This window comes from Calliphora vicina, chromosome 1, assembly GCF_958450345.1.
Source record: "Calliphora vicina chromosome 1, idCalVici1.1, whole genome shotgun sequence".
Lineage (NCBI taxonomy): Eukaryota > Metazoa > Arthropoda > Insecta > Diptera > Calliphoridae > Calliphora > Calliphora vicina.
This window is the reverse complement of record NC_088780.1, coordinates 17,874,940-17,890,965: the sequence shown is the minus strand read 5'-3', so window position 1 is coordinate 17,890,965 and position 16,026 is coordinate 17,874,940. Positions and strand designations below refer to the sequence as shown.

At 24.9% G+C, this 16,026-nt stretch overlaps 2 protein-coding genes across 3 annotated transcripts in view; one reads left to right on the top strand and one right to left on the bottom strand.

Moving 5' to 3' along the window:
* The window catches only part of msi (musashi), a 365,786-nt gene extending 350,424 nt beyond the window's left edge, over nucleotides 1-15,362 (top strand). For both annotated transcript variants that reach the window (XM_065499232.1, XM_065499231.1), the window contains 2 exons: nucleotides 13,573-14,300; nucleotides 14,905-15,362. In XM_065499232.1, the coding sequence (XP_065355304.1) occupies nucleotides 13,573-14,300; nucleotides 14,905-15,331 (1,155 nt within the window). In that variant the 3' untranslated portion in view covers nucleotides 15,332-15,362. The remainder of the gene's footprint in view (nucleotides 1-13,572; nucleotides 14,301-14,904) is intronic.
* The window catches only part of ymp (yellow-emperor), an 81,139-nt gene that overhangs the window by 4,797 nt on the left and 60,316 nt on the right, over nucleotides 1-16,026 (bottom strand). The window lies entirely within an intron of this gene.

Sequence of the window (16,026 nt, the reverse complement as noted above, 5' to 3'; positions counted from 1 at the left end):
AATTAAAAACGACAAGTTCGAACATAATTTAATAGCATTTTTCAGCGAAATGCTATTCCCGACATATGGAAACATGATGTAATTGATTCTACATATTTAGAAAGATTTATTTGTTTATAATTTCCGATTTATTCTCTTCGTACTTAACATTAGTATTTAAACAACAAATTATAAACGTATTATTTATTGTTGGAGCAATATATGTATATATAAATTTATCTTTTTCAAATGAGTAATTTTCTAGCAAGCTATCCTGCCAGTGCCTATCTTGCGCAGATTTCTCAAGATAAAATTTTGAATTCCTCTAGATTTTAAATATTTTATTGGGAATTCAATGATTATCGGTCAAATTAATCTAAAATATTTGATATTATTACCAAACATTTTTCACCTTGAACTCTGCTAGACTTAAAATCTTTTGTTAAGAACAGATCAGTTAAATATACCCAAAAGTCATGAAACAAAAATTCTAATAGTTTATTCAAAAATAAAAATTTTCACTATATTTTTAGAAATTTAATATTCGAATAAAAATTCAAAGAAAAATATTCAATCGTAAAACAATATTCGGATTTTTTGTTTTGTTTTGACTTATTATTCGATTGAAAAATCAGGGTTTAAAAATTTTGCTACAAATAAAAACCTGATATTTGAAAACAATAATTTTCCAAATCATTTATTCGAATAAAAATTTTATCGTTCAAAATTCACATTTTTTTTCAAAACTAGCTTGAAATAAACATTTTATTCGAATAATAAAAACCGGGTTTAAAAATTATTCGAATAATAAAAACCGGGTTTAAAAATTATTCGCATCATCAAAACCTGGATTTTAATTTAAAACATTAAATTTTTTGGAAAATAGAGGTAGTTCTTTTAATAAAAAAAACATTTTTAATAGATTTTTTGAATTCGAATAAAAATTTAATTGTTTTTCTCTATGGAATTTCAATATTACACGATTATTAAACACAATATTTCTTAAAACTACAAGCAAATTTTAAATTGTTTATGTTTATATGTATAAACAATGAACTGTTTATTCGATTAAAAAAACCAGGTTTAAAAATTAATCAAATAATAAAAAACCGGATTTGAATTTAAAAAATGTTTAGTTGGGAAAATGTCGCAATTTCTTTTAATAACAAAAACATTTTTAATAATTTTTTTTTAATTATTTAACTTTTTTACTTATTTATTATTTCAATAATAATTATTTAATAGAAATTTATTTTTTACACGATTATAAAAAAAACAGAATTATCCATAACTGACTCAAAAATACAGGTTTTATATTTGTATAAACTTGTTATTCGATTAAAATAACCGTGTTTTAAAATTATTCGAATAAGACAGGAGCCGAATTACCGCATTCGATATCGAATAAAATCGATCGTAATTTCCTTATTTGAGATTAAGGCATTTCGAGCATAAAATTTATTAAATTTTGTTATAATTACGATATCGAAATTATTTTTCGATACGATAGTTCATTCGATCACGAGTGCGGTAATTCGGTCTTAGCATTTTTGTTGCGGATATCGTTATCGTAATACAAATAAAAAAGGAATCGTTTATTCTTTTTAGTTTTGTTTAAGCTTGTTACTCGATTTTAAAATCCCGGATTTAAAAATTATTCGTGTAATAAATAACCGGGTTTTACTTAAAATTATTTTTTTTTGTGGAAATCAAAAATTTTTACTTTATTTTGTTGAAATTATTTAATCGAATAAAAATTTAATTTATTATTCGATTAAATACTTCAATAAAACCCGAGTTATTAATAACTATTTCTAAAGAGGCAAGTTTTTAGCTTCGCCTAAACTTGTTATTCGAATAATAAAAACCGGTTTTAAAAATTATTCGTGTAATAAAAAACCGATTTTGACTTGAAATTAAAATTTTTGGCAGAAATTACTTTAACAAATTAATAACAAAAATTTTTAATTTAATTTTTTGAAATTATTTAAGCGAATAAAGATTTAATTTATTATTTGATTAAAAACTCGATTTAAAAAACCGATTTTGACTTGAAATTAAAATTTTTGGTGGAAATTACTATAACAAATTAAATAACAAAATTTTTTAATTTAATTTTTTGAAATTATTTAAGCGAATAAAGATTTAATTTATTATTCGATTAAATACTTCAATAAAACTCGATTAAAACCCGAGTTTTTAATAACTATTTCTAAAGAGGCATGTTTTAGCATTTCCTAAGCTTGTTATTCGAATAATAAAAACCGGGTTTAAAAATTATTCGAATAATAAAAACCCGGGTTTGACTTTAAGTTATTAAATCTATGTGAAAATCACAATTTCATTTAATAACTACAAGTTTTATTATAACATATTTTGAAATGAATTGTGTATTCGAATAAAAATTTAATCCGCTTAGAAATTTTTAATGCTAAGTCATTATAAACAACCTCAATTTTCAAAACTATCATCAAATTCGATTAAAATTTTATTTGAAAAATTAAAATCCGGAATTAAATGTATTTTTTTGTTTTTGTATTCTGAATTTTATGATTTTTTTTCGCAAAAATATTGTAATTCCTATGTTTAATTCATTACTCTTGATACTAGTTTTCTGCACTTCCGAATAGAACATCTAGCAAATTATTATAAAGTGTAAGGGTTTGTTTTTTCTAGAAATTATCTGAAAATTTCTTTACTTCATTAAGAATTTCCAGTCTTTTGTTGTTATTAACAAACAAATTGATCCTTTATTTTAAAACTACAACATAAGTTTAATAAAATTTACCCTTTTTTATTATTTTCCTTATTTAAAGTAAGACCGTCTTTACAAAAACCCTTTGCCACAACAGGTGACTTCCACAAAACTGCTATTTTATTACTTTATATTTATTATTTAAACGCGCTATTAAGCACGAGCTAAATAACAACTAAAAACTCCAACTGTTTTTCTCTAAAAAAAATATACAAAAACTAATTCACTAATACTTCTTGTTCCCTAAACATTAAAGTAACCAACCACCAATACATAATATTAAATTGAATTGAGCGAGAAAAAAAGAAACAACTCGAAATTCTTTGTTTTCAACAAGCGAAACAGCAGCTGTTTAATAATTTTCAATAAATTTCATACGCTTTAGAATTGAATAGTTAAATATCCTGAAAGGCCTATGTACAACCTAAAATGTATGTACGTACTTATTTGTAGGGCGAGAATAATTTCAAGTTTTTGTAAATGTGTGTGTTTAGAGTTTAGAGGAAGAAAAATACACATCTGTTCATATTTGTACCTTTTCAGCTACTGCTCACTCGTTATTTGTTCATTATTGTATTGAAAGGAACACACCAGGCTCATGACATTTAGTTTTATTTTTTTTTTGTTCCTTTTGTTGATAAATTGACAAAGGTAAGGAGAGCGAATGATCATTGCAGTTAAGTTTGTTTTATTGCTTGATGGGAATGAATGTATTACTACTATGTGACCCATTAAACGAAATGTAAAACAATGAACGGGATCTCTAACAAGACTTTAAAGAAGAGTTTGCCAAAACTGTTAGGGGATAGTTTTATTTTTGTTCCTTTTGTTTTTTATAACAGGATTGTTTTATTTAATTTTTTTTTGGGTTTTTGCTTAAGCTATTTTATATGATTTCAAAAGTTTTCTAACGGATTTTATTGTTTTTTTTAAAGATTTTTATGAATTTATTTTATCCTTTTTTTGTGAGAAACAGCGGTTTCTTATGAAGAATTTTTGGTATATTATACGTATTTTATAGTTATTAAGGCAGTTTATTTAAAGGAATGAATTCATTAGGGAGGAAATATTTTAATTAATGTGGAATAGATGATAAATTGGCAGCAACAGTTTTACATAAATGCAAGACTTATTTTTAATTACCCAAGTTTCTGATAAAGGTACTTTTTTGAAAATAAAAAAAGATACTTGTTTAAAAGCAAAAGCTCGAAAGAATTCATCAATGACTTCATTATGAATTAATTCATAGGCTTAATTCATTTGTACTTTAAATGTATTGAATTTATTCCTTTGAGAATTTATTGTTTATAGAATTAATTCCTTATTGAATCATTAAAATTTTCTTGAATTCAAAGCCATTACAAAATAGCTTTGAACATTTTCAATGAGGATAAAATATGTTAATTCTATTTGTATTAGATTTGAATTAACAAAAAAAATACTCATTCAAAGGTTATGAATTAATTCAACAATGAAATAATTCTATTTAAACAAATAATTAAGATTTTAGTGAATTAAGCTCCAATTGAATTAATTAATTCGAAGCTCTGCTTAAAAGGAAAATTACAAAGAAATATAGATTCAAAATATCTTCAAACCCCATTTTCACAATATCTAGTTATGGTTTAACCTAAAGTTATACTAACCAGACATCGAGAAAGAGTACTTTGTTAACAAATATAGTTTTCACAAGATACATTCATAAACAGGAATTATTTCAAGTTTTTTCTAAAAAAGTAGATTTTTTAAATCAAAGTACCTTTTGTAAAAAAAGTACCTTTTGTAAATAAAAGTACTTTTTTTAAATAAAAGTACCTTGTTTTTAATAAAAGTAAATTTTTTAAATATAAAAGTACCTTTTTTAAATAAAAGTACCTTTTTAAATAAAAGTACCTTTTTTTAAATAAAAGTACTTTCTTAAACAGAAACTATTTCAAAAAGTATTATCTAAAAAAGTGCCTTTTTAAATTAAAGTACCTTTTTTAAATAAAAGTACCTTTTTTAAATAAAAGTACCTTTTTTAAATAAAAGTACCTTTTTTTAAATAAAAGTACCTTTTTTAAATAAAAGTACCTTTTTTTTAATAAAAGTACCTTTTTTTAATAAAAGTACCTTTTTTAAATAAAAGTACCTTTTTTAAATAAAAGTACCTTTTTTAAATAAAAGTACCTTTTTTAAATAAAAGTACCTTTTTTAAATAAAAGTACCTTTTTTAAATAAAAGTACCTTTTTTAAATAAAAGTACCTTTTTTAAATAAAAGTACCTTTTTTAAATAAAAGTACCTTTCTTTAATAAAAGTACCTATTTTAAATAAAAGTACCTTTTTTAAATAAAAGTACCTTTAAAAAATAAAAGTAAGTTTTACAGAAAATGTACATTTTACAAAACAAAAGTACATAATGAAATTTTAAAAAATTCAGTAAAAAATCGTTTTTGCTCCATTTTGAATTCATTCCTCCTATCTTTAGCATTTACCACAAATTTTTGCTAGGTTTTCATGTTCTTAAGTCTTCAAAAATTTAAGTCTCTTTCCATAAACAATAATAACCTTTTAAGAAAATTTCCAAAATAACAAAAAAAATAAATAAAACCGAAAAGTAGCGCAACTAGTTTTTAAAAATAAAATTTACTCTATACAAATATTTGTCTGTAAACTTAAGTATGTATAAATATTTAACAAAAAAATAAAAAGAAATAAAATATATTTGTAACCCTAACAATACACATTAAAAAGAAAACAAAGATCAAACCAACTGGCAAATAAAAACAACGATCTACAATATATTCTAACAGTTTTTTTTATATATATACCCAACTACTACAACTACCGCTCAACTACCTGGTTTTAAAGACTGGATAAGGAAGGAAGGATAACAAATAAACAAAAGGCAGGCTCGGCATAAACGTAAAGAATAATGTTTAATTCATAAGCCATGGCACGTTATTTGTTGTTGAAGTAAGAAGGCAGCTGCATTTCAACGTTTGTTTTTTTTTTTTATTTCCCTATAAAAGTTGAATTATTGTTGTTAATTGTACAAAAAATAAGCAACACAAAAGGATGCAAACTACCAATATGCAACAGGACTTGTATGTGGAAATATTGAAAACAAAAAATTATGCAAGCTGGCTGCATTTTTACATGAAGTAAACAACCCAAACTACTTTGCTCTATTAGCACTAGAAACCCGAAATGGCAAAAAAAGCAAAAATTGAAAGCTGACTGCTTGTGAACAAGGACTATTGTTATAGCGTATCCTGTATACGACGGCAACTATAATTTTCTTCATTATTTTTACCTAGCCTCGTGTACAATATTAACATTAAACGTTACTCCGTTCATTAAATGATTCATAGGTACTACACTCTTCTTTGTTTTTGTTTGTTACTCTGTATAATTATTGTTTTGTTTTTTAAATTTTACCTTAAACTTCTTTAACTAAATAGTTTTCAAACAAATATTTAATTTCCTTTTTAATTTTTTTAGTATGTAAAACGTAAATATGTAATATCGCATAACTTCAACATACTACCTTTAAAATGTAATAACTACTCTGGTTTATTTGTATTGAAAAAAAAAATAACTAAAATATCAAATATTAAAAAAACATACTATGTATCTCTCAATAATTAATATCTATACATATTTGTTGGCCATACGTTTGATGATTTGTACTACCACTACTACTACTTACCACCTCAAAGTCAATCAGTCAGTCACCATTCTCTCTCTACTTTTCGTATCATTCTTAAAATCAAGAAATATCTTTTTTTTATGTTTACATACTCTTATTATTGTTAGTTTTTCTTGTAAATCGTCTACTAAATTTCAGAAAAAGTATATTTGTTTAAAGTGTATAACACCAAAATATAAATTTAATGTATAAAGTTATGTATAAAATAACTTCTTCTAGCAAAAACCAAAGACATCAATCAAATTTATTGTATATTATTAATTAAACTTTTGTAAATTTTATCTTATTATAACCAAAAACAAATATGTTGAGTTAAAGAGATGTTATCATATTAGTAGTTAATTCTTAAACAATTGATTATGTAGTTTCGAAATACGCTTAATATGTGTTTAGCACAATAATTTGTCCTTTGCTTGACCGTAATTTAGAAACATTTAAAGGAAAACAACATTATTAGAATTTTAGAAAAGAAATCTATCTATATTTCTTAGAATCCTTGTAATATTTAGATTATCTTAATATTGTTATAAATCAGACAGATCGTTTAAATTCAATGCAATGTTTTCCAAAAAAAAAACCGTTATTATGATCACAATAGAACATAAATATATTCACCTTTATCGTGGTTGGCTTAAACGTCTTACGCCTACGACAGTTTAGTAATAGATTAAAGAAACAGTTTGTATTTTATTTTTAATCTAGTACGAAACTGTCGTAGGCATAAGATATTTACGCCAACCACGATAAGGGTGATTAAAAAATGTTTTCATTCTCGGGAATTTTTAATAATAAATTTCTAGAATTCGCTTATTTCGATCTTAATTTTAATTCTTCTTTGTCAACTGACTTTCTGTTGATAGAAACGATTGGCAGCAAATCTGTCTTGTCTGAGCAGAAATAATACTGAACATTTTATAAATAAAAATGTATAAAGAAATTTCCGAAAGTCCTGACAAAATTTTACATTTTTATCGATCGTCTCTTCTGACCCCTGACACTTGCATCAACCTCGAAAAATCTATCTTGTTTTCGATTCAAAAGTTGTAAATGGCATTTTTGAAAAAAAAAGTACGTCGAGTTACTGTTTACCGATCGAATTATCACACCTGACAGAGGTCTCTTGTATCGGCCTGTCCTTCCAGCTTGTAAAGAGCGATTTTAATTTCCCAACCTTTAAAAATCAGTTCGTAAAAGTACATCTTCGAAGAAATAAAATACCGCAAAAAAATCTTTTTATAATAATCTTTGACTTTCTGAACACTCCCAAAATAGAACCTTTTTGAAATTTTTTTTAAAATAGTCCTAATAGCTGCAACACAGCCAAAATGTACCTTTTTGAAAAATCTTTTAAATAAAACGGACTTTTTAAAATAAAAGTACATATTTTTTTAAATTAAAAGTACCATTTTTAAATAAAAAGTACCATTTAAAATAAAAAAAAGTACTTTTTTAAATAAAAAGTACTTTTTTAAATAAAAAGTACCTTTTTGGATAAAAATACCTTTTTAAACAAAAAGTACCTTTTCAAATAAAAAAGTATTTTTTTAGAAATAAAAGTACATTTTTAAATAAAAAGAACCTTGTTAAATAAAAAGTACATTTTTAAATAAAAAGTACCTTTTTAAATAAAAAGTACCTTTTTAAATAAAATGTACCTTTTAGAAATAAAACTACATTTTTAAATAAAAAGTACCTTTTTAAATAAAAAGTACCTTTTTGAATAAAAAGTACCATTTTGATTAAAAGTATCTTTTTGGATAAAACTACATTTTGAAACAAAAAGTACCTTTTCAAATAAAAAGTACCTTTAAGAAATAAAAGTACATTTTTAAATAAAAAGAACCTTGTTAAATAAAAAGTACCTTGTTAATAAAAAGTACAATTTTAAATAAAAAGTACATTTTTAAATAAAAAGTTACTTTTTAAATAAAAAGTACCTTTTTGAGTAAAAAGTACCTTTTTGAATAAATAGTACATTTTTAAATAAAAAGTACCATTTTGAATAAAAAGTACCTTTTTGGATAAAAACAACTTTTTAAACAAAAAGTACCTTTTTAAATAAAAAGTACCTTTTAAATAAAAAGTACCTTTTAGAAATTAAAGTGCATTTTTAAATAAAAATAACCTTGTTAAATAAAAAGTACCATTTAAAATAAAAAGTACCTTTTTAAATAAAAAGTACCTTTTTAAATAAAAAGTACGTTTTTAAATAAAAAGTACCTTTTTTTATAAAAAGTACATTTTTAAAAAAAGTACCTTTTTAAAAAAAGTACCTTTTTAAATATAAAGTACCTTTTTAAATAAAAAGTACCTTTTAGAAATAAAACTACATTTTTTTAAATAAAAAGAACCTTGTTAAATATAAAGTACCATTTAAAATAAAAAGTACCTTTTTAAATAAAAAGTACTTTTTTTCATAAAAAGTACCTTTTTGAATAAAAAGTACCTTTTTGAATAAATAGTACCTTTATGATTAAATAGTACCTTTATGATTAAAAAGTACGATTTTGAATAAAAATAACTCTTTAAACAAAAAGTACCTTTTTAAATAAAAAGTACCTTTTTAATTAAAAAGTACATTTTTAAATAAAAAGAACCTTGTTAAATAAATAGTACCATTTAAAATAAAAAGTACCTTTTTTAAAAAAAGTTCCTTTTTAAATAAAAAGTACCTTTTTGAATAAAAAGTACCTTTATGGATAAAAATACCTTTTTAAACAAAAAGTACTTTTTTAAATAAAAAGTACATTTTTACAAAATACCTTATTTAAAATTGTAGTTTTTACATAGATTTTTCCCATCTCTTTCACTCAACATATTTGTGTATTTAGTCTGTTTAGTAATAAATTTAAAATATATGAAAAAACTTGTCATATTGACTAAAAACAAGTAAAGATGCAAAATAAAATGTTAGTGTTAGTTTATATTTCATTGTCCTCTAAATGTATTTTTTGGTTTTAATAGAAAACTTTCTTCCCTCTTAGAAAATGTTAAAGGACACCTTAGTATTTCTAAACTAAATTTTATAAGTATGTACTAAAAAGCTAGAATTTGTGATTAAGGAACTTTATTCGAAAACAATTACAAATTTCGATCCTTAATATTAAAGTTTATAGTTTTCATGTTTTGTAGATATTTTTTCAATATCTTAAGGATTTCTTGTATCATTTTTTTTAAACGTTTACTAATAATATGCAAAATCTTAACAGAAATCTTTATATAACAAATATAGTTAGTCAAAACTTTAGAGCCCATATTCATAATTAATTTTTAAATTTATAAAAGTTGTAGAAAACATAATTTGTTTTGATAAATTTAAAAATTGATTATGAATAAGACCTTAAATAAGCATTAATGCTTTTTGTTTTATGAAACTTTTTGAAAATAAAACTATTAAAAACTAGAAATTTAAGACGAATTTTATAGAAATTGTTTTGTAATTAATAATAATAAATATGAAAAATACATACGATAGTTTTAAAACACTACTACTTTAGTAGTAAGTTTGAATTACATGAAATGTGTAGAGAAAACATTTCAAATACAAGTAAATAATTGCAATTTTTTAAATAATTTAATTCCTAATGTTAAAAATCTATATATTGGTGTGTTCGAAAATCATATTAAATACAAATAAATGATTTTCTAAATCAAAATATTTTCGTATATTAATGTTTTTGTAGCTTCAGTCCCCCCGACCATTTTGATATCCTGATTGAAATTTTTAAACTTGTAAATATTTTGTCTAATTTTTCTTTGGTATGTTTTTAGGCTCTCGTTCATTTAAGTATTGTTTACAATATTTTATGGTAGTTTCGAGGAATAATATTTTATAGAAAATTTAGTGGTAATTAAAAAAAACAAATATCTTGTAATATTTAAGAGAAAACTGTTAAAATAATACGTGGGACTTTGAAAAAGAGATTTTTATACAGCTTTTATGTAATATTTTAAACTAGCAATTAATTTTAATAGAACATGTTTTTATAGAATATTTTGTGCCGGCATTAAATTTGTAGAAAATTTTGTGACGACGTAAAATGCTTTTACGTAATATTTTCAGCCAGCAATCAGTTTTTATAGAACATTTTGAACTGGCTAGACATTTTTATAGAATATTTTGTGCAGGCGTCAAATTTTTATAAAAATTTGTATGACGGCGTTAAATTTTTGTAGTAAATATAAAGCTTTTACGTAATATTTTCAATTTTTATCGAACATTTTGAGCCTCGCCGGCTCTCTTATCATGTCATATTGTCATAAAATATTTCACATTTGAAGCAAAAAATTTTCTAAAATAATACTACTCTGTATGCTATGTTTATTGTGTTGTCGTAACCAACCAGCACAGACCTGCGTCGAACGCCTAAGAGTCTGTTAAGCCGAGCCGCCGAGTCGTGAAATATTAGGACATTATGACAATATGACTGATAAGAAACCTTGTGAATTGATCAAATATTTTGCATCGGAGTTAAATTTTTAAATAACATTTTGTGACGGCGTAAAATTTTTTTTAGAAAATTTTGTGCCGGCGTTAAATTTTTATTAAAAAAATTTGTGTTGACGTCAATTTTTTTTTAGAACATTTTGTGTTAAATTTTTATTAAAACTTTTTGAGTTGACATTAATTTTTTAGGACATTTTTTGACGGCGTTACATTTTGAAAGTTTGTGCCGGCTTAAAATATTTTTTTTGGAAAATTTTGTGCCGGCTTTAAATTTGTATTAAAAAATTTTAAGTTGACGTTAAATTTGTCAACTTTTTAAAGAAAATTTTGTGCCGGCGTTAAATTTTTATTAAAAAATTTTGAGTTGACGTTTAATTTTTTTTTAGAACATTTCGTGAGGGCGTTAAATTTTTATTAAAACTTTTTGAGTTGACCTTAATTTTTTTTAGGAAATTTTTTGACGTCGTTACATTTTATTGAAAGTTTGTGCCGGCTTTAAATATTTTTTTTGGAAAATTGTGTGCCGGCGTTAAATTTTTATAGAAAATATTGTGCCGGCGTTAAATTTTTATAGACATTTTTGCGCCGGTCATAATTTTTTATAGAATATTTTGTGACTGCGTTAAATTCTTATAGAGAATTTTGAGCCGGAATTAAATTTTGTGTGCTGACGTTAAATTTGTGTAAAAAAGTGTATAGAAAACGTTGAACAGTTGAAAATTGTCTTAATTAAAGCTAATAAATCTCTCTCTCTAAGTCCCATGTAACAACTAACTGCTTTGCAGTTTTGTTTGTGGAGGTATTTAAATAAAAACTAATTGTAATTAAACAATATTTTAAAGTCTACAACTATATTTATACATATTTAGATTCATACATTTTTACATAAAAACATACGCTACTAAATAAACAAATATATTGCAGAAATATTTTAGATTTTAGTTGTAATATATAAATACTAGACATTAAGTTTAATATAAGTTTGTAATTTAAAATAAAACAAAAGCAAATAACTATTATGTAATCTACTAGTTGCGTTCCTTAAATAATTGAGCAAAAAAAAAAGAAACTATACTTAATTTAAATTTAGTTCTACCAAATTGTGTGTAATATTTTGAAAGTATTTAAATGAAAATTAAATATTAAAAACTTTAATATTTATTACTATTTAATAATAACTTGCCAGTTAGAGATTTCATGATCGTGAAAGCAAACTGATGGCACTCTCTTTTAGTTTGGCAAACATTTGGTGAAATGATAAAATGAATATAATCATTAAATGTTTTAGACATTTGAGCAAATGTCATAGTATAAATTACCTACTATTGCTTCCTAGAACCTGCTGATATTTGAACTAATGTTTGTTAAATTCGAGAGTGTCTTCTTAAGGTTTTTGTATTCATTGGGCAAGTGAAATTTATTATTGAATCATTTATTTAGTGTAAGAATTTTTTTTATAGGAAAAACAGTTTAATTATTGTTTTATTTTTGTATTTGGATTGTTTTCCTTATTAAAAACAAATTATTTACCAACCCCCTACATATTAATTTTGTTTATGTTTCATTAGCAAAATAGTTAACCAAATAATAGTGTAAACTTTCTTTTACATTTTTAATTACATATATTTTTAGATATTGTTTTTGTGTTTTTAACAAACAACCGAAATTATTAGCTATTTTGAACAAAACAAAACTACACAATGGCAATAATAAAAGTAAAATACATTTCTAACAGGTCCTGATTAAATCCTTAAAAACAAACTAAAAACTCAAAACATTTGACACGCCACCACCGCCATTACCATTAAACAAGTTGTTAATTTGACTTTGTTGAGAAATATTTGTGAAATTTTGTGTGTGTAAATAATAATATCAAGTTGAGAATTACGAGTATTTAAAATTGAATTAAAATTACACTGCTTTTTTTAGTACAAATTTTTTTGTAGCTTATAAAACATTGAACAAAAAAAAAACTTAACATGTATACAAACATTTTCTAAATAAGTAGTTTGATCAAAAAACCAAACATTTTTTAGCCAAAAAAAAACTCTTGCCTTTAAAATAATTGTATTGAATTTTATAGGTCCAGTTTAATAAGAGTAAATAAAATACCTACATACGTTTAATTTATGTTGTTGGTAACTAATTCTTAAACCTAAAAGGCTTGGTAGCTTTGAAATATTACAAGAAAACTCAAAACCAAGTTATTCTTTTTCTAATTTCTAATTATTTGATTTTGGAATTATTTTAATTTTGTTTCGAAATTGTTTAACATAAAACTTTGAAATTGTTACCAATTGGTTTTTTTTTATGAACGTATCTCTCTCTACTATTTATTTTTATAAATAAAATTATAAATATTTATTTAAAAACAAAAACTTTATTAACTTTAGGCAGTAATTTTGTTTGAATAAAACTTAGTTTAAAACAATTTGTTCAATTTGCAAACGGTATCATCATTATTTTATTCTACATATTTATTATTACTACAATTATTATTATTATTACATATTTACTATAAATTTAGTTAGTAAAATTTTGTATAAAACATAAACAATAACATGTCTTAGTTAATTTCTTTTTTTTCTACTTAATTTTTGAAAATTCACACAACTAATAATTTAAACTATTTCTTTCCCTTAATTCTTCCCTCTCCCACCCAAAATATTTTCTTAAAATGAAAATTTCCACTAAACAGCGTAGTCGTGGTTTTGGTTTTATCACCTTCAAAGATCCCTGCAGTGTGGACAAGGTCTTGCAAGTGCCCATACATACTTTGGATGGCAAGAAGATTGATCCCAAACATGCCACGCCCAAGAACAGGCCACGCAATTCCAGCAAAACCAAGAAAATCTTTGTGGGCGGTGTAGCCCAAGACACCACGGCCGAAGAGGTCAAGGCCTATTTCAATCAGTTCGGCACTGTAGGCGAAACTGTCATGCTAATGGATCAGCAGACCAAACGTCATCGTGGTTTTGGTTTTGTCACCTTCGAGAATGAGGATGTGGTAGATCGTGTGTGTGAGATACACTTCCATACCATTAAGAACAAAAAGGTGGAATGTAAAAAGGCTCAACCCAAAGAGGCCGTCACACCAGCCGCTCAGCTCTTACAGAAACGCATTATGTTGGGCACATTGGCGCCCGGTCAGCTGTTGGGTGCTGCCCCCGGACAATTGTTGGGCGCCCGCACCGCCGCCGGTCTCACAGCCATGAATCCATTGGCTATGCTACAGAATCATCAGGGTCAATTACAGTTTCATGCCACCACACACCAGGCCGCCTCTGCTGCCCAGCAAGCCGCCTTGATTTCACAAAATCCTTTCCAAGTACAAAATGCTGCAGCCGCCGCTGCTGTAGCCGCTAATCCAAGTGGTTTTGGTAAATTATTAACTACATATCCTCAAGCAGCATTACACAGTGTTCGGTGAGTGGAAATAAATAAATTGCAACTTGAAATGTTTAAAAAGTACCTTTTTTTTAAAATAAAAGTACCTTTTTTAATAAAAGAAAATTTTTTAAATAAAAGTGCCTTTTTTAAATAAAAGTACCTTTTTTAAATAAAAGTACCTTTTTTAAACAAAAGTACCTTTTTTAAACAAAAGTACCTTTTTTAAACAAAAGTACCTTTTTTCAATAAAAGAACCTTTTTTCAATAAAAGTACCTTTTTTAAATAAAAGTACCTTTTTTAAATAAAAGTATTTTTTTTTTAAATAAAAGTACCTTTTTTAAATAAAAGTACCTTTTTTCAATAAAAGAACCTTTTTTCAATAAAAGTACCTTTTTTAAATAAAAGTACCTTTTTTAAATAAAAGTATTTTTTTTTTAAATAAAAGTACCTTTTTTTAAATAAAAGTACCTTTTTTAAATAAAAGTACCTTTTTTTAAATGAAAGTACCTTTTTTAAATAAAAGTACCTTTTTTAAACAAAAGTAACTTTTTTAAATAATTTTTTTTTCAAGTACTTTTTTTTCAAAGATTTCGTTAAATTTCTCATGAACTGTTAAATAAGGTTTCCTTTTTCTTACAGTTATGCTCCCTACCCCATACCCGCCACAGCAGCAGCCGCCAATGCTTTTGCTCAAGCCCAACAACAACAGCAACAACAAGTTGCCAATGCTCATGCTCATCATCATCAACAACAACAGAATGCCGTAGCAGCGGCACAACAACATACAGCTGCTCAAAACTCAGCCGCAGCAGCGGCAGCAACACAAGCCCACAATGCCGCAGCCTTAGCTGCAGCTGGCTCAACAAATGCCAACGGTGCTCATGCAGGTTCGGCTGTAACAAATCCCTTGGCTGCCGCTGCTGCGCAACAAGCAGCCTTAGTGGCTTCGAATAACTTAAACGCCGCCACAAATCCATATCAAAGTTATGCCTTAGCAAATGTGGATATGTCGAGTTTTCAAGGAGTCGACTGGAGTTCAGTGTATGGCATGGGAATGTATGTTTAAATAAAATCTGAAAATCTTCCTCTAACAAAAATACTCTAATCTAAAAGAAAACAAAAAACCCAACCCAGAAAGCCTTAAAAGAACAACAATTAAACGACAACAAAGGTAATGTTTGTTGTGTGTTGCTTCATTTTTAAACAAACATATTTACATTTTGTGTAAAGCGGCTTTTTATTAAGGTATTTTGCAAAAACAAAAAAGAAATACAAAAAAACTTTGTTGAATGTTTATTACTTTACTCTATTATTCTCTTTATTTTCACTACTTCATTTTCCTTTTAATATTATTTACTATTTAATTTTTAATATTAAAAAAATGAAGAAAAAACAAAAATGTTGTAAATTATATTAAAAACAAAACAAAACTCCCCCTTATACCCTAAAAGCAACAAATCCCTTAAACATTATTATTAAATTAAGTTTCATTTAGTTGTTAAGTCGTGTCATGCTTAAGCATTTTAGTTGAAATAAAAGCAAAACAAATTAAGCATACAAAATCATAAAAAAAAACACTATTACCTTATAAAAACATTAAAAAAAACTCGAATTGTTATGTATTAAAGAAGAAAAAAAAATCGAAAAAAGCAAAACAAACGAAAAAAGACAATGATTTCAAAAAACACAAAAAGAGAATAATTTATATTTAAACAAAAAAATATTTTATTTTCAAAATATTATGCTAAATACATATATATA